The sequence below is a fragment of the Primulina eburnea genome, chromosome 15, assembly GCF_022965805.1.
Source record: "Primulina eburnea isolate SZY01 chromosome 15, ASM2296580v1, whole genome shotgun sequence".
Lineage (NCBI taxonomy): Eukaryota > Viridiplantae > Streptophyta > Magnoliopsida > Lamiales > Gesneriaceae > Primulina > Primulina eburnea.
The window spans coordinates 33,241,709-33,261,836 of record NC_133115.1 but is presented as its reverse complement, the minus strand read 5'-3'; the positions used below and the strand labels follow the sequence as shown (position 1 = coordinate 33,261,836).

At 33.0% G+C, this 20,128-nt stretch overlaps 1 protein-coding gene and 1 long non-coding RNA gene across 2 annotated transcripts; both read right to left on the bottom strand.

Moving 5' to 3' along the window:
* Positions 1–5,848: 5,848 nt before the first annotated feature.
* On the bottom strand, positions 5,849–7,942 carry LOC140814108 (3-ketoacyl-CoA synthase 20-like). Its single transcript, XM_073172982.1, has 2 exons — positions 7,091–7,942; positions 5,849–6,693 (listed from the first exon to the last, which is right to left on the bottom strand). Exons 1-2 carry the CDS (start codon positions 7,838–7,840, stop codon positions 5,908–5,910), a joined length of 1,536 nt encoding a protein of 511 aa, XP_073029083.1. The 5' UTR covers positions 7,841–7,942; the 3' UTR covers positions 5,849–5,907.
* Positions 7,943–15,717: 7,775 nt separating this feature from the next.
* LOC140814114 (uncharacterized) lies at positions 15,718–19,544 on the bottom strand. The gene is made up of 5 exons (XR_012114071.1): positions 19,104–19,544; positions 18,199–18,410; positions 17,303–17,364; positions 17,026–17,219; positions 15,718–16,000 (listed from the first exon to the last, which is right to left on the bottom strand). It is a non-coding gene; the product is annotated as an uncharacterized lncRNA (long non-coding RNA).
* Positions 19,545–20,128: the final 584 nt, after the last annotated feature.

The window sequence follows — 20,128 nt, the reverse complement described above, 5'->3', positions numbered from 1 at the left end:
AGAGCAATCTGTATTATTTTGAGCTAAACACATAATTAAACATGAGGAAAGTCGAATGTTTTTCTTAGTTTTCATGCAAAAGTAACACTTTAAAGTGTATCATGGCCAAGCAATGTGTCAAGGATGAGTATTAAATTTAATTTTAGAAGACTTTTATGTACGTACCTTGTAATTTGTAATTTATTCGATGACATATCAATTTAATGGGAATTTTTTGTTCCACAACTTCCACGTTCTTATTTTTTTTTATCATGTTATCGATCAATATTCGAACTTAATCCACTAACTTGTATTATTTTTTCAACTTTAATTTTTTACCGGAGTGTTACGATTAGAGATGTCAATGTGGTGAATATGAGGCGGGTATTACTAAACCCAAGACCCGCTCCATGAAGAAAACTTTGACCTATTACTCGTCCCACTCCAGTTAAATATTTTTCGGACTTACACCACCCCGAATACGAAATGGGGTCGGATAAACCCGCGAGACCATGATCCATTTTGTATGCCGTCTGAGGCGGGTCCATTGTGGGTTTGGGTAACCCGAACTCATTGACATCCCTAATTACGATTATAAAAATTAATAAACACAGGACGGTTATATTTTATAGTTCATGATGAGTTTGTCGTAGAGGATTTACTTTAAAATAATCCAATAGAGAGTCTTTTGCGATCTACCAGGCTTTTCCTCCAATTATTATTATTTTTTTTTCTAAATTAAAAGAAATACGAAGCTTAATTACTTTTTGTTTTGTTTTAAACTCTTAATAAAGAATTTTGGAAATTTTTTCCTAATCACGTCATGCGTGTAAAAAGTTCGTAAGTCAGTGTAAAGATTGTCTTTTTTTATTCTTATTATTATTATTTTTAAAAATGATTTCTACTTTGCCTTAAAGATGTAATTAATTAGGGAGAAACGTGTCTACGTCGAAGCAAAGTCGACATGTGTTCAAAAATTGACTTTTAGCAAATAGTTATCTGTGTGATAGATCAATCTCGCTCATATTTATAAACAAAATAATATTTTTGACATAAAAAATAATACTCTTTCATGAGTAACTCAAATTAAGATATGTCTCACAAGATTGACGCATGAGATCGTCTCACAAAATTTTTTATGTTTAGTGACATATTGTCTCGGACGGTTTATTTCAAACCCGTGGATTTTTGGGTGAAAGCAAAACAAAATAATCTGTATCCATAATAATATTTTAGTGGTTCTTGACTCACGTGATCTCGAAAAAAATGGAGTAGAAAATAGTTTTTTTTAAAAAAAATCTATAAATTAAAATTTTAAGAAAAAAGATGATATTAAAACGCCCCAGATTTCCATTATAAAACTGAAAAAATGATAATTTAATTGCAACACGCAAGAAGAACCGACCATATGATTTTCAACTGAAATCGTAAATTAGTATTAAGTTTTAACGTGAAATATTTAATTTATATTATTCTAGAATGAAAGTCAAAGATTTATTTAATGCAACACAGTCCTATATAGGTCGTTTTCTTAAAAAAATAATATGTGAAAAACTTTGTTACGTTTAGTGAATGGATAATTTAATTATTTATTTATTGAGAAGCTATATATTTTTTAATCGAAGGGGGCATTCACTATTAATTGACGATCAATCACGTATGTGGCATATTATGTATCAGATTGTGGTCTTAAGAATAACAGGTATCTTGTCCCAATCCACAATTTTATGACACATTTATTATTATTATTATTATTATTATTATTATTATTATTATTATTATTAATCCACAATTTTATGACACATTTATTATTATTATTATTATTATTATTATTATTATTATTATACCCAATATTGCTATATTTTTTAATTAATAATAATAATATAATATATATCTTATAACTTTCTCCATAAATGATACCCAACCAACTTTTCTTTTTATCGTGAAATTTAATTATTTATGAAACGTGAAAGTGTTATTGCTATACTTTATAATTTATTCATCGAAATAAGTTAAATTTTTGACAATAATATATGCTTATGGATCGGAGTCTCGGAACCCACGTCCTTTATCGAGATATCATGCACTTATATGATTAATGGACTAAAATACAATTGAATTATACTTTTTTTATTTGTTAGCTCAAGGAGAGAGGATTGTCCAAGCTCATATATGCAAGTCTTAGAAATTTTATCCAACCGACCCTCACGCGCAGGAATGAACATTTGAAACGTGAAATTTACAAATGACCCAAAGTCCAACATATAACGGTAGAACCTGAGCTCTGATACTATATTAAGATTTTGACTTGGACCTAACTCAACGATAAAAGCTAGCTCAAGAGGGGAGTATTGTCTAATTCTATATATGCAACTTCCAGATATTTTATCCAAGCGATGTGAGATAACTAACAGATGTCAATGACTATCCATGTCAAGAGAGTAATCAAAACATACATGGTGCACTTGAGTTATTGTATAATTTAAAAGATTTAAATTGTACCATTATTATCAACTATATTTTTGGATAAAGCAGTGAGCGCTTAATTGCGTGAGTAAATATTGAAATTTGAAGGACATCAACAATTATTCAGGATTCAGTTATGATATGACATAATATGTAATCCCTGAGGAAAAGGGCTTTTACTACACAACTGATTACAAGATCAAATTTACTCTAATAGAACTTATACAAGCAAATCCAGTTGGTAGAAGCAAACTGAAAACGACTAAAGATATCAACATGTATAGATACAAATTCAATGGAGACAAAATAATAATATTACAATAATGTTGAGAATTCTTTATTTTAATCATTATTTTTGTTTGCAAATTAATTTTTAGTATATTAAGAGTCTAGTGATCGGTAATGGTCATATAGGATGAAACATGTTTTTATTATAAACATGTCTAATAAAATTGAATCGTGAGAATATTTTATAAAAACTTTGTATAAAAATAAAAAAAACAGTAAAAAATAAAGCGGCTCTTTTGAGAAAATAAATATAAACAAAAATAAAAATAAGCTTATTGAAATTAAGACAAAAACTTGTATGAGATGGTCTCACGGATCGTATTTGTGAGACAAATCTCTTATTTGGGTTGTCCATGAAAAAATATTATTTTTTATGTTAAAAATATTAATTTTTATTGTGAATATGAGTAAGGTTGACCCGTCTCACATATTAGGATCCGTGAGACGGTCTCAGATATTAGGATCCGTGAGACGGTCTCACATGAGACCCATTCTGAAAATAAACTGCTTCCCATCTCGAAGTATTGTTTGGTATGACTAATGGCCACCATAAAAGATCTAATATTATAAGATAGATGATCAATTTTAAAAGCACAATTATAATGACACCTAACCTAACCAACATTGTCCCACCTCACGCAATTTGCTTTACCAAACGTATAGATATGTATTGTTCAACAATTGGAAAAGTAGATCAGAAATATCATGAGCACGAAATCGTGCAATACTTTTTTTCGTGTATTTTCCCATTGACTTGAAACAAATTTTTTTTAAACAAGGAGAAATATAATTTTAGTCATGTAAGTTAATCTATTTTGAATTTAATTTAGTCATGTAACTTGTCAAAGTTTGATTTTCATCAAGTCTTTTATATTTATTTTGGTTTTGGTTTTGATCTTTTTTTTACGGAAACCACTAAATTTATCGAATATTATTTTTTTCGCGCTGATACTCTTATATATGGATAATGTGATGAGAACAATGACTATAATATTGTACACAATAAAATCTATTTAAGCAAAATAAAAAACAAAATCGGGACAACGAGTTCACGTGATTCATGTGGCGCTGTGTTAGTGCTCTGGAAACCACATGCGAGAATTTTATATAGAAGATTTGTTTTTCTAAGATTTAAAGCTTTTATGTTACATTTTTATGATCAAAAGCTTATCATTAGATCAAAAATTATAGTTATTAGCTAAAACACAAATTTATTTCTTATGTTCACGACAGCGCCTACATAAGTGCTAATGGGTCAGGTTGTCGGGCCATAAGTCCAGAGAGATTCGTGTTTATCTGTTGGTGCTGTCTCATATCCCATAAAGATAGTGCTGTCATGTTCTTATCATCGGTCATGTCTCAAGCAGAGACATTATTACGCATTAAGATCTAGCGTTACTCTTTTTGGCTCACCTAACCAACCATATCAAGTAGAGCAACGTCAGCAGCTTGACGAACGAGAACTTCTCGGGAGGTAATCCATCCCAATATTATTTTAACTCATGCAAGTTTAACCCAACATTAAGCATATAAATATGCTTTTTCGAGACTTGAACTCATGATCTTGTTCTGATACTAATTATTAGGATCAAACATTTACTAGTAGGTCAAAAGCTATAGCTTTTAGCTAAGGCGCAACTCTAATTCCTTATGCTCGTGATAGTGCATAATACACCTACTTGTGTGCTAATGTGTTAAACTGTTATGTTAACGTGTTCAGAGAGGTACATGTCTATCTGCTGGTGCTGTCTACTATCCCATATAGATCGGTTTTACCCTTTTCTACTACCGATCATGTCTCTAACAGAGACAATATTATCCATTAAGATCTGACATAACTCTTTTAAAGACCACCTAGCCAACCATATCAAGCGGTGTAACGTCAGCAGCTTGACACACATAAACTTTTCAGGAGATCACATATCTCAGTACTACTTTCACTCATGCGTGCTTAACCTAACACATTTTGCAAATTCTTATCAGATCAATATCATATTTCAATAAAACTAAAATGATGATTAAAATTGCTTCGATCGTCTGACAACAATACCTCATAGTCTAGGCGATAAATATTTATTGTATTATGTTTTATCAATATATTAAAGTATATCTAGCTTTATATATGATTTAATTGAGTTGTAATTGTATTAATATATAATATTTATTTATTGATAAAGAAAAATAATATTATTTTATTATATATTTATAAATATGTTTTAAATATGTTATATTTGAGTAAATAATTTATTTCTTGAGATATATTTATAGTAATTAATAATTATAATATTTTAACACAAATAACATGATAATTTATCATAGTACATATTTTTAAAAATAAATAAATATTTTTAAAAAAGTAATTAAAAATTTTAAAAATAAAAATGTATATCTAATTGAATTTAATAAAAAAGATCGGACTTAAAAAAATTGAGTATTCTATATAAAATAATAACCATATAAAATGGTTAACATATTTAAAATAAATATAAAAACAATTTCATTATTTAACTATATATAAAATAATGAATCGGTTATTTTCATAACCGATAAATGCATTGTAGGACTCACATGGAAATGATACAACAATTTAGAACGATATTTCTCTGGATGTAGTATAGAAAAATCTGTTGAAGTCGCCATGTATGAGTTAATTTTAATAAACTACCAAATGTATTTTAATTGATCATATATATATATATATATATATATATATATATATATATCGAAAATGTTACGCTGCTCACCCCTTGGTGAGCGTTCTGTGGGCGACAGCTGAGCTGGCGCCCACGTGTGCATTTTCTTTTTTTTAAAAAAAACTAAAAAAACGTTTAGCGACGGTTTTTAATACTCCGTCGCCACTGTTGGCGACGGAGTATTAAAAACCGTCGCTAAACGTTTTTTTAGTTTTTTTTTTAAAAAAAGAACCGGACAGAGTGCGACAGAGGGGCGTTCACAAAATCGATTCTCCCGTCCAACCTACCGCCCCACAACACAGAAAAGTTTGAGAGAAACACAACACAGAAAAGTGAGGTTCAACTGAAGGCAAATCTGGAGATCTCGTGCAAGGTTTTTTCCGTGACACTCATCCATCGTCTTCTATTTATTTATTTCAGTGCTACAATTAAAGCATGCATGGAAATCCGCCACATTTTTCATTGGAAAAATGACTTTAATTCAAGAGCCATTAATAATTGTCACTTTTGGCACTTCAATAGGGAACTCGTTGATCTCATCAGTCCAGGGATTCTTCTCCTTAGCCGGTTCAATCCGCCTCAACGCTCTCCATATCGTGCTGTTACACTTGAATCCAGATCCGAACGCGATTTGCCACGTCTTATCACCCTCGCTAATCCGCCCCTTCGCCTCCAAATAGGCCAACTCGTACCACAGCGTGCTGCTAGATGTGTTACCGAACCTGTAAAGTGTCATCCTCGATGGCTCCATATGCCATCCACTCAACTCAAGATTCTTTTCGACTGCATCTAGCACTGCTCTTCCACCAGCGTGAACGCAGAAATGCTCGACAGCGAGTTTGAAATCAGGAACATAAGGCTTGACTTTCATCTTGAATACTTTTCTTGCAACTAATGAGGCAAGAAACAGTATCTGTTCCGACATGGGGAGGATCGATGGTCCTAACTCCATGATGTTTGATTTTAGGGCCTCACCTGCCACGACCATTAGGTCTTTCGAAAGCGCGACGCCTACTTTTTCCATGTCATCCTCTTTCTGAAATACGGAGCTGTAGCTTTTATGATCGGGGCCTTGGTGGGTTCGGATGGTATGCATGAGCTGGTACTTTGCACGACTTTTTTCCGATTGTTTGTTGGAGAGGAGAATGGCAGCTCCTCCCATTCGAAAGATGCAGTTAGAGATGAGCATCGAACGATCGTTGCCATTATACCAATTTAGGGTTATGTTCTCCGTGCTCACTATTAAGGCATAGGAATTGGCGTGAACCTGTTGCATTGATACAAAACATATATATAATTAAAGAAGCATCAATCGATTACAGTGCAGTTCCTCACTATTTCTTATAATTATATTTTTATCTTAATTTAAATATAAAATAAATGAATTATAAAAAATATTGCACGATGAATCATCTTTTGCAGTAATAGAATCGTTGTGGTCATATCCTTTTAAACGTGAAATATGCACAATTTGCTGCACATTCAGTGCTTAAATTACATTTGAGAATGTTAAAACTGATAGTAGAAGGTGATCATGGGGTAGACGCACAAATAATGGTAAGATCCGACGTTTTAATTAGAAGTCACTATTATTTTATACCGAGTGTATTTAATCGTATTCCGCTTAATAAGATATAAAAGGGTCGTGACAAAAAATTACAAACCTGCAAAAGTTGTTTGGCAAGATCGATAGAAATCAACCCTGCTCCGCACCCCATTCCACTGAGATTGTAGCTCAAAATGTTACCTCTAAGCTTATAATGGTTCACAACCACCGAAGAAAGAGATGGTGTTGGGTTAAACAAGCTGCAATTCACCACAAGAATCCCGATATCTTTGGCTTTTACACTGGTTTTCGCTAACAAATCATCAATAGCCCCGAACATAACAATCTCTGCTTCTTTTCTTGCCTCGGACATGCATATATTCGGAGGCATGTTGAAAAGCGCTTCTGGGAAATATGTCTTCTGTCCCAAACCTGACCTCTCCACGATTTTCTTTAGAAAAGCTAAGTTCTCAGGTGTGTAATGGTTTACAACACCAAATGTTCTTGTAAGCAGTTCTCTGGTACACATAAGCTCAGGATTGGGCTTGTAACACGCAAAATCGACTAGGTACACTTTTCTCAACCTAGTCATGAAGTAAAGTGTGATTAAAGAAACCATCAGCGAAGAACAGACGAAGACCGATACATTAATATCGGATTTTAGTCGATCCCATGTCAGGATTAAACCCTTGGCCATTGCTGTGGAAAGACGAACCGAAAAAATCCCAAGTAAAGGGAGTAGAAACAAGTGCGTGGCATGTGAAATCAAGCAGTGATAGCCATGTTTCAAATATTTTGGCCAAAAAGATTGAACAGCACTACTACTGTTAGGCATCTCCTTTCTTTCATTTGTTTCATCACCCGCCATCCTTGACTACAAAGAACAAACCATAGCTAGCACTGACTATGTATAAACGCTTGAAATCTACCAATAATCCAAACTACCAATCAACTTAATCTAGATACTGTATCAAAAGCTATAGATAATAGTCGCTATATGATCTGAAATTATGCCTCCAAAGGTCATGAGTGACATAACAAAACTATTTATCTCCTAGCACCAGTTTCATTTTAAAATATTAAATAAATAATAAAGTATATATTTAATTATAAGAATTTTAAGGGGCTTTCCCAATTCCCCCCTATCATTAACTATTTGATATAGGGGCTTCAATCTTTACATTTTTTAACTAGCTGCTCCTATAATTTAGGTAATTTATATGCACCAAACCTAGAGCCGTCCTCTCCTAGAATTTTTAATTAAGTGTAATTAATTAAAAAAAATTACCCAATTATTCATCCAAATTTTCCCTTGGCCTTACGCATGCTTGTGCTCGGGCAGCGGTTATGGGGTGAGGCCATTTCGGGGTGGGTGACCTCTGAGAAGTTTCTTAGGGTGCGTGTGAATGAGGATATAAACACGTTGGAAAAACTCGTCTTGATACGGTAAGGACAGTCGTCGAATTTGAGATGTTACATTCTTACTCAGTTCGGGCTAGGCTGGGAGCCCGAGCTTGTATGAGTATTTGTTGATCTAATCAACTTCTCTGGTTGTTGCATAACCATGAATGTTAAGAGTACTTTCTTTACGCGCGCTAGTTCTCCCTCGGTAGCCTCAGGCTCCAGATCTCTTCATCTGTCCGAGTCCGAAGATGATCCGGGCGCTTTTCTCTAGACCGATATGGGCCTTTTGAGCAAGACACCACTATATAGGCTAACTGGGCTCAACCCAGCCCAAATGTAACACGGCCTCGATGTATTAAAAACTGTCCAACAAATCTCAAAACTGTGGATTGTGAATATTAATTAGGACGATTTTGTGGTATGTAGCATATTTTGTTCGGATAGAAAAGCATGTATAATATTTTGTGCTCGTTTATCCCGATCTTATAAAGCTGTACTACAAACAAGCCCTTTTAGTAGACAAGTTTTCTTCCTATTTATATTGAGATACAATTTACTCTTTATGAGTCAATTATTTTTATAGAGCGATGCTGATTATAGAGTAGTTGCTGCATGGACCACTGATTGCGCGGCGCACGTTTGGGTTCGGAGCATGGCAGTATGGATCGTTTCATTTTGCAGAGCAATCTAGCTATACAAGGAAATAATGATCATTTAATGGGAAAAATGCATTTTTGATATTGTAGTTTAGCGATTTTGGTAAATTATATTATTGAACTTCATTTTTGGTCATACATCTTCCAATTTTTCGGTAATTTTAGCCATTTTCATCAGGAGTTCTAATGTGACACTGCACACGTCAATACTATGTCGGAAAAAAAGATTAAAATTGTCAAAAAAACAAAGATAACAGGCTAAAACTGAATTTTCACAATTTAGAATATCAAAATCGCAAACTAATTTTAGAATATTGTCCATTTCCATTTCTAGCAAGATAAGGAAAGGACAAACAACAATTTAATAGGGTTGTCTTGTGGGGCCCTTAGCTCTTAATCGTTATTACAACACAATTTGATTAGGGTTAAGTAATCACAGCGGAAAACGAGTTTAAAATTTCTTTTACGACGGGCCCAAAATATCTCTTCTGATATTTAAATACCAAAAATAGTATCTAAATTCAAATCATAAAACACGCCCACACGAAATCAAAACCAATCACATACAAACAACTCATATCCTCGGGACATGCCCCGGTATATAGATATATATACATATATATACTGGGAACAAGACATAAACATAAACCTCAGCCCAAGCTGTGGCTTCCTCCAGAAGTGCCCTCCCTGGCCTCCTGATATCCTGGAGTACCTGCCATTGTCCACACACAAAGACAACAACAGCCCCCCTTGGGGGTGAGCAAAGCTCCGTATGGAACAACCAATCATATATACCACAGATATCTAAACAATGATATATGGTATGCAATGCATGTATGTCGTGGAGGTATCAGGTCAAATGCCCATCCACTGAGCACATGTCAGAATCAATCGAATCGCTATCAAATCAAATCAATGCTCGAGCTGGCACACCGGCCGATATGGGAATACACATATGACAACGTCGACGAAGCGTCGTCAATCCCACATCTCATATCCAATCATATGGGGCCACAATTGTCTATGCTTTACGGGTCATATAATACCGGCATAGCGGTTGTGTTCACAAACCCCGGAATCCAATCCAATCATATCAGGGTATCCAAGGATAATAGCTCAACGTGCATGTCGTGTATCGATGTATGCATAAAATGATGTGTGTTAACAAAACATTTATTTTGTACATCGATACTCAAATCTCAATGTCATGTATGCCACATCAAATCATCAAATAGACACATAGACACGTATTCCAATCCAATCAATCCAATCAAACCGACATATATCATATAATACAGATACCTGTCGTATGTTACCCGGTCGCAACATACCTCAATTCTTCGTTTCCAGTTGATGTAGCTTTAGATTGCAGTATAATAATCTATCTACATCAATAACATATTCATTTCAATCAATAACATACTCCAAAATCATTAATTTGAGTTTCAAATATCATTTGAAACTTCAAAAATTCATATCAAATCCAAATCATATCATAATTCAATTCCGACTTCGAATACGAGTTTCTTGTCGGTTATTCTACCGTATATATTTATCAGAATTAATAATAACTGATAAATAATTATTCCATCTCAGCCCTACGATTAAAATTTCTCAATTATAATAAATTAGGAATAATTCAAAACAACATCACTATAATCTTCTCTACTCCGTTAAAATCATACACTACTCAACAATCTTCAGTTTCTGTATGATTTAACAATTTATCGGATTTATTCCAAAAATCGACGAATTTCAAACATCACCAAAATTATAAAATTTATACCTCAAATCGAAGACCTCGTGTCAACGATCCCAGATCTGAAGTCGATTCGTCGATTGGATAAACCGATAAGTCGCACGATCAAAAAGAAAAAATCAAAAACCTTATATCATTTCTTTCTCTCTCCTCGGTTAAAAACATTCGAATGAATTCTTGATTCATTCGATCATGTTTATCTTTTTTTTTAATTAAATTTTTTAATATTATATTATATTATTATATTATATTAATAATAATATAATATAATATAATATAATATATATTATTTAACATTTTAACTTCGGTATATCCCTTCAGATCAGTCAAACGATCAAATTTTTCAAAACTCAAAACATGAAACTTCTATATCTTTGAGTTTTCTACGTCATATCCAAATCTCAAATCATTTGGGCTTCATATGAAAAAGATTTGTCACTATTTACCATTTTGACCTTAAAATTAATTCATTATTTTTCAACTTATCTACGAAAATGCCATCAAAATAAATTGAATATTTTTCAACTTATTTACCAAAATGCCATCAAAGCTATTTTAGTCCCGGGGTCTCACATATCTGATTTTGCGGAACCTTATTTTATTAAAAATTTAGAGTTTATACAAAGCTAGTTATGTGGTACTAGCTAGCTTGATATTCACTTAGAAAGAGCTTTTCGGTTACGAAAATTTGCATCTCCACGGAAAATTTGTCCGATTAACCATCGAATTGGATCCGGGAATCAAATTAATATCTGTTCTTCAATACACAATCATATTGATTGAGCTAGAAAAGGATATATAAATGCTCGAAAAAAGTAGTGGTTAATCAGGGGCGGATTTAGTGTAGGGCGAACGGAGGCTACGGCCCCCCCAAAAAATTTTAAAAAAATTTTTTAGCGACGGTTGTTGCAAAAACCGTCGCCATATAGCGACGGTTATTGAGAAAACCGTTGCAACATAAACTAAGCGGCCCCCCAAAAAATTTTAAAAAAATTTTTTAGCAACGGGTGTAACTAAAACCGTCGCAAAACGTCGCCATATAGCGACGGTTTTGTTCACAAAACCGTCACAAAATAAATTAAATGGCCCCCCAGTGTCCACATCCTAGATCCGCCCATGTGGTTAATCGAGTGAGATATTTGGGCGAATGTATCCAAACCACTTCATGTCCAAGATCTATCCCCATGCATGAATCAAATCTTAATAGTTTAATGGAAATAATTAAATAAAAAATTGATAGGTATATGTGGTTAAATTGATCGATCGAGCCAAAAATGTCAACAACATATATATATATATATATATATATATATATATATATATATATATATATATATATATATATATATATATATGATTCAAACAAGAACCATTTAATTGGATGTAAATAGCACATAAATGATTACTTGATGACGATAGTTTAATAATCATAATAATTCGCAATAAACTATGGTCGAGAAAGTGATGGGAAAATCTAATGATTCGAAATAATATCTCCTAATGGTGATTATACAAATTTTGAGATCCCTCAAGATTTTGGATATATATTATACACACATAAAAAACTTTTATGAGAACATTTTACGTGTCAATTTTGTGAGACGAATATCTAGTCCAACCCAATTCATGAAAAATTATTGACAAAAACTTGTGTGAGACGGTCTCACGAGTCATATTTGTGAGACTGGTCTCTTATTTGGGTTATCCATGAAAAAGTATTATTTTTTATGCTAAGAGTATTACTTTTTATTGTGAATATGGGTAGGGTTGACCCGTCTCACAAATTAAGATCCGTGAGACGGTCTCACATGAGACTCACTCAAAATTATTACATCGCTAAAAGTAATTAAATATGGATTAGGCTGGTACGCCTCACGAAATAGTTATATGAAACTGTCTTACAAGAAACATAATCATATATATAAATAAAATATAAACGTAGAAACAAATCAAATTAACGAAGATCAATGTTTGAAAAAAGAATGGTTAATAATTTGAATCAAAACTGGACCGAAATAATGGTAACCTCAATTATATATAATGGAGGAAAAAAATTTATTTTTTCAAATTTTTTTAATAAATGGTGGGCCAACTCCCCTCTTTATAACCCATAACCCAAACATATTAAGCTAAAATTAAGCCATTTTAGCTTACTTCTACTGGATTATTAAATATGAACTCAACCAGCGTTTCTACTTTCTACCATGACAAGTCGAGTTAATCCGATGAATCTGACTCATTTTGATCTCTCTAAATCGAACACACGTTCTGAATAGATTTAGTGTATTTTGACATGAAATTATATCTATAATATAAAATATTGATTCTGAAAATGTGAGTAAATAAACTTTATATTCTCCAATTCAACCCAAAATCACATTTTTTTTAAAACTAACGTGACGTATCCAAACAGACCCTATGTGTCCCAAGTCAGTCCAATATATTTTTTATTTTCTAAAATCCAATACTCTATGGTACAATTGGCAGTCCACATCAATCAATATGTTTTCCCTTTTGTTTTTTAAACAACGTTTTCACTATTTTTGTGGCACAACATTGAACGGCTTTAATCGCATGCTTTCTTTTTTTATTCATTCACCTCCAAACATGGAAAATTAAAATAATAAAACAAATCCAACATTTTAATCAATAGAAAGATACTATAAATTATTAGGAGATATATACCACTTATATTATGGTTTCAGATATCAGAATCCTTTATCAGCAATTGAAATGCTTTCGAGTTGAGAAAAATGCGGTAATATATAATGATTTAATAGTTATAATTCTAATCCATTTTCTTCCAAGTACAAAAAAAAAAAACCAATCATATATATTGATGCGACTTGCGTGGGTAGTTTCATTGAGTCGAGTTATGAAAATGACGGGAAATGGAGAGCACAGGATATGCGTTTAAACTGAAGGTTTTTTTCTCGAGAAAAACTGGTGTTGTCTTGCAAATACGAAGATAACAATGTGAATGAGCGTCAGAGGGATGTCCGACGTGGCCACTCAGATACTAAAGTCAGCAGGTGAATGAAAAAAAAGCCATGTAACATAGAGAGATGCTGTATATATGGTGTCTACTCCAGAGAATAAATGATGTGGGAGATATAGATGTGAATGAATGAATTTTTTAATGTTCAAATAAACCTAGTATTTATAGAAAGAAAGTCAATGATGACTTTGTTTTTACTGCCAAATTACTAATTATGACAAGATGATTGTTCATATTCTGCTTTTCTGACACGCCAAACCGTCCCTTTCGCTTTGTCAAATCTATACGATTCTGACACTAATGATTACCAATATAAGGTAAGGTATCTCATACTAATGTATTAAAGAAACCCTTGATAAAAAAGACTAATGTATTACTTTTGAGAAAACTACATTTTTTGTCGATTAAGTTTGTCAATTTGCAATTTTAATCGTTTATATTGTCAAAGTTCAAGATTAATTTTGTAACTTTCAATATTTCGCAATTTTAATCGACATCTTCTTTTTTCCCCCTTATCAACTGTAGAATTAATCTACATTTGAATTTCGAGGTCCAAACCACTTTTGAGAGAAAGGTTTCCGCATTGTGTGCATGAAACAGCTAGAGCAATATTGGTTGTTCCTTGTCACGAAAAAGCCAAGCCATTTGACCATAAATAACTGGATATGAATGGAGGAGCTCCAAACACATGGTCAACGGATATTGTAGTTAATTAAAGAATATTTCCACAATTAAGGAGTATATCATTATTGTTCAACGGCTATTTCTATTCATATTAAAGAATAACATCAATTTGCTGACTCATTAATATCAGTCGATAATCAATTTTTAAATTCATTTCACATTATATTAATATTTCGAATATTTATATTTATAAATATTTAGTTGGGATGATTCGAAAATTATGACTCTGATCAACGACTTAATATATGAATTTTTTTCTAAAAAATCAAATTATTGTCGTAGCATGCATAATTACCACAAATTGGCGCAGTACTTTTTGACATTTATGTTTTAATTTATACCTAAAGCAAGAAGAGTCCAAGCACTAACAACTCATAGGACAACTATCTCTACTTATTGGGTTATAATTTTCCAGCCATATTATATGTCAGATTTAAGCATTGTCTAGAAATTAACCTGTGGCTCAACCTCTTATGCAATCGATCCCATAATAATAAATAATTATAAGACAGTGAAAGTAAGTCTAATGGAAATCTTCATTTAACAATGGGAAGGGTGTCAAAGTTTATGGAAACAAATTAGAAGAATTGATTTCATAAGATTAAGATTTCTAAATAGTTTAAAATCGGAGAAATCGATATGCATGTTTCATGTTTGTGGTTTTAGATCATTTGAAAAACGATGTTGGTTAATATATATCACTAGTAGAAAAATCGCTTTTTACTTCGCGTATTCAATGAAGTAATAAGGTAGTTAAGTACCGAAGTATATGGACGTGAAGTAATAGATGTACTTTTTACTTCGCATAATAACCGAAGTTGTATGATTGAAAATACTGAAGTCTACCGGTCCAGAATTGGACCGGTGCCGAAGTAAAAAATGTGTTTTACTTCATCGATTATTGTAAATAATGAAGTAATATATTATATATAACTCCGTCTTAATTATTATTTAGCGAAGTAGTTTATAATATTTTACTTTACAATTTACATTGAGTGACGAAGTAATTCATCTGAAAGACTTCGTAGTTATGTATTTTGGTGAAGTAATAGTCACAAACAACTTCACAATTTATCCTATTTGTTGAAGTAAATATAATTTATAACTTCAACATTTATCCTATTTGTTGAAGTGTTTTATATTATGTTACTTCACAATTTGCAAATAATGAAGTAATTTACCTGTTACACTTCATTATTTTTTATTTTGATGAAGTAATTGTTAAAGAAAGACTTCGCAATATATGACTTAATACACTAATATAATTAAATTCATAAATTATCCATCTAAAAATGATGAATATCCACGAATCCACAATTACATATTCATCAATCCACAAATAACACAAAAATGTATCAACAAAACCAAAAGTATATCCAAAAATCCACAATGACAAACAAAATATTTATCCCAACATACACCATCCATTTAAGCACCTACATAGGAGTAAACAAATTCACTCCATTCACTTCTGACCTCGTCATATTGAGATTGGGTGTAATATTGGTTCTTGATGCATCGTGCAAACTGAAATTTGAAAAAGAAAATACATTAGATTCTCCTTTTTTTTATCACTAATATAAAATATATCACAATGACAACAATTCATCTCAAGCAATTATCTCAACAATAAAACAGCAAAATCTGATCTCCACCCAAGGATCATTTTTGCACAAGATTTTATCAGAATGCTGTATAGACATAGTTAACATTGTAATTTGTAGACACATTTCCCAAATGTTTATACTGTTTGTAAATATTTCTAAGATTCAAGCTGACGTGTTTAAGAGTATCTTGACAGTTCGCAGCATAACTAGAAAAAAGTATCCCCTATAGACTGGGGATGATGAGTATGACCCAAAGTTTTCATCAGTGTGCCTCGCCTGAACCTAATTTTAGGCAAACGAGTTTTCTGTATCCACTAAAACATTTTCTTAATAACATACGCGAAGGAATCAAACAGCAAACTCTTTTCTGCCAGGTATTTTACCAGAGTCCAGAGCTATGATTGTAACTGTAGTTTATGACCATGTTTATGCAAAAACAATCCAAATACTAATTTGCATAAATAGCAATATCAATATACCACCAAGTACATTCTTTGAAAATGGCAAACTTTACATTAATTCGATAAGACTAACAATTCATTTATATCGAAAACCTGTATTTTATGCAGAATCCAAGTAGAAGGGAACTTTGAATTCCTTCAAAAAAAAAATCCTCCATGAACTCGATAGTGAATGTGCAACCACATGATGTGTAATTCTTACAAAAATGGATTTTTCATCCCCAGAATAATTCATTCGCCCTGCACAACTCCACTCATGCATTGATCGACGAGCTTTTAATCTTATAAATATTTATTTTACTAGTCCCAGGAATCACACAACCAATCAAACTAAAAACAAACAAAAATGTCATAAACCAATCAAACTAAAAACAAACGAAAATGTCATAAAACGCACCTAACACATCATCAAACGTTTAATAAACTCAAATGTGACAAATGCAAGGAAAACAAATTTATAGCATTTTTTATCAATTTAACTCACTTCTCAACAATGGAGCAAATTTTGGTGGAGAGCTCTCCCTTAAATTCTGGATCACATACTTCTAGATAGTCAACGAGCTCCTTAGTCAAAGACTTCACGTTATTTTCATTTATCAGAAGATAAACAAGTTCAAGGGCCCTTTTACGGATCAAAGCATTGCACTCTTTCTCAGTTTCGGAAAACGAGGAGAGCATCTAGCAAGGAATTTGATCCAATTAGGGGGAAGACCGATGCAACATAGAGATTAACCAAATGTTTAGTGTCTTAGACATCTTACCTCGCATAAAAAAGCATGTATGCAGCTGTCGAAAAAACCTTTTCATGTCCCACTGTTTGGACCTATAACCATAATAAACATGAATCATAATTGCAATGTAAATAATTCGGTGTCTCAAAGCCATGATATAAAGACTCTCTAAAAAAGACACATGGTATAAAGAACTACGAAAATATAGCAGAAAGGCAAAACAGGACGGAAAGTTTGGAGAAAAAAATCTCTCCGTCGAATAGGAAATGACGAAAGTCAAACTGCTCTGAGCACATCCACCTAAAAAGTCTAGCGGGTTATGTTCTTGCCAATGGGATTTATGTTTCTCGCATACATTTAAACAGAATCGATACATCATCATCTACAGGAAAGTTAATCAGCTCTTTGGTTGTTTAAGTTCCAAGGCAGATATTTTTCTAAACCAGGCCTAGTTTTAGCCATCAGAATATACATATGAAGCAAACAACTAAAATAATGGTATAAACAGCAGGATTAAATATCAATAGATTTCTCCGTATTGCATAGGTGGAGTCACAGTATAAGCACTAGTAGCAACAGGTCGCAGGTGTACCGAGATTTCAGAACCATATTTTTACTTACCCTTCACAGGGCCAAGAGTCTTCCGTTTTATTTAAATTTGATGGGTTTGTAGTGGAAATGGTTGGAAAACAAGGATGGTTCCTCAGGGGGAAATGGAACTAAATCATAAAGCCTGCCAATTGCCCACTAACACAACTTATTGTTCAAAGTAAAATCAGTTAAATTCTAACATATTGGCTCAATTCAGGGGCTCAGAAGGAAAAATATAAAATTCCTTGATAAAATATTGATATATAACCGAGCAACCAGAAAACAGATGCTGCAATACAGTGAAAAATGTTTAGAACTTTTTAGGAAGAACTCACTGTCATGTCATCAGCTTTGAACCACCTTCCCCCATTATTCTTTAGGTAACACACATAGTGACCAGAAAATGTGGCATTCATAGAATCCAAGTGAACTACTACCCCATAAAGCCGATAAATTGGGGATTTGTCACTAGTTCCACTCATATATGGAGCTAAATTCAAAACTCAGGGAACTTGACTACTTTATTCAGCTTCCCATATGGACCTGACTGCAATGGCAACAACGACAGATGTAAGCAACCATTTACCCCTAAAAAAACAAATTAAGTACATATTTTGTTCCTAGATACGTGAAATCTTTTCAGAGCAACAGTGAGAACATTAGGAGCCTCCAACACCCTCAACTTCTTTTTGGCCATCTCGTAGGATTTGCATCTCCCAAAAATAATACAACTAATTCATCGTCACTCAAGTCTATCATTTCAATTCCTAGATATAATATATCTCCTACAAGGGATTCACACTCGTCTCCGACAAAACAATTGTTAAATCTGCATAAGAATTAAAGCAGAACCATTATCATCGTAAATCAGACGATTTAATGGGTAAATCTTGAGGAAATAAATTAAGCTTAAAAGAGTCCCAAAACAGCAATAACTAAATACAACACCAGCAATCAAACAAGCCTACACAAATTCACATGGAATCAAAGCATGAACTCCGAGATCATTCAACAGATTAATTGATCCACGAAACTCCGAATAAAGACCGAAAATGAGTCATCCGATAAACGATTCAACCCAAAAAATGACGTGTGTGGCGTCCACAATTCAATTAAATGGCTTAAATTGTACAGATCTAGCTGAAATACAAACAGACACTCAGATCGAATAAAAAACAATGCGAGTCAGACCATACATAGCAAGACGCAACACATAGATCGCAAATGAAGGAACTCATACACACTATGAGAGATTCGCTGAACCCATTCTTGCCGTCGCCGGAGCTAGATTTATCAGCTGAAAGCTTCACCTTCGAAACCAGCAGCCATTGGAAGAGGGCGAAGACGATTCCCACGACCGCGCAGAGGGGGATGATGATTTCAGTGGCGAGATCCGGAAGCAGCGTCGACTCACCCATCTCTTCTTCGCGTGCAGAGGGAATCGCGTGGGAACAGATATGGGGGCACATCATCCGCCATTTGATAAGTTTTCGATTCCCCACCGGCTGACGAATAGTGCACATCATCCGCCATTTGAGTAGCCACGGAGGAGAAAAAACCCTAGACAGCAAATGGAGAGGAATAGATAGTGATTAGTACTGTGTGGACATATTTTTAATTAAATTTATCGATTCATCTTTTTACTTTGGTATGAACTTATTTTCCTTATTTTTTACTTCATCAACATTGATATGCCGAAGTAAAATATAATAAAAAAATACAGTGAAGCCCGTGTTTTTAAACATCCGAAGTAAAATATATTATTTTACTTCGCTTATGTTATTATTGAAGTTACTGGTAATGTATTACTTCATAATTTATTATTGCCGAAGTAACGTCTGCCGAAGTAAAATCTGATTTTTCTACTAGTGTATATTTTAAATATTTATGACAAGATCACTCGTTTCATTATGATCGACAAAATGATATTTAAACATACAAAAAAAAAAGAGTGAGTCTCATGTGAGATTGTCGCACGGATCTTAATATGTGAGACGGATCGATCCTACCGATATTCACAATAAAAAGTAATACTCTTAGCATAAAAAATAATATTTTTTCATGGATGAACCAAATAACAGATCCGTCTCACAAATTCGACCCGTGAGACCGTCACACACAAGTTTTTGCCAAAAATTAAAAACTAAATAAATGGTAAAAATTGAGAATAGTAAATTTCAAATTCATGGTAAAACAAGATCATTTAGGAGATTTGTTTAAAGATATAAATTTGAATCTAAAAAAGTTTCAATTTTGTAAAATGTG

What these genes read in the sequence shown, in the direction of transcription:
- LOC140814108 (XM_073172982.1), bottom strand. Translation starts at nt 7,840, where the DNA reads ATGGCGGGTGATGAAACAAATGAAAGAAAGGAGATGCCTAACAGTAGT. An exon ending in TTGCCAAACAACTTTTGCAG is followed by an intron (nt 6,694 to 7,090) that starts GTTTGTAATTTT and finishes TCAATGCAACAG; the next exon opens with GTTCACGCCAATTCCTATGC.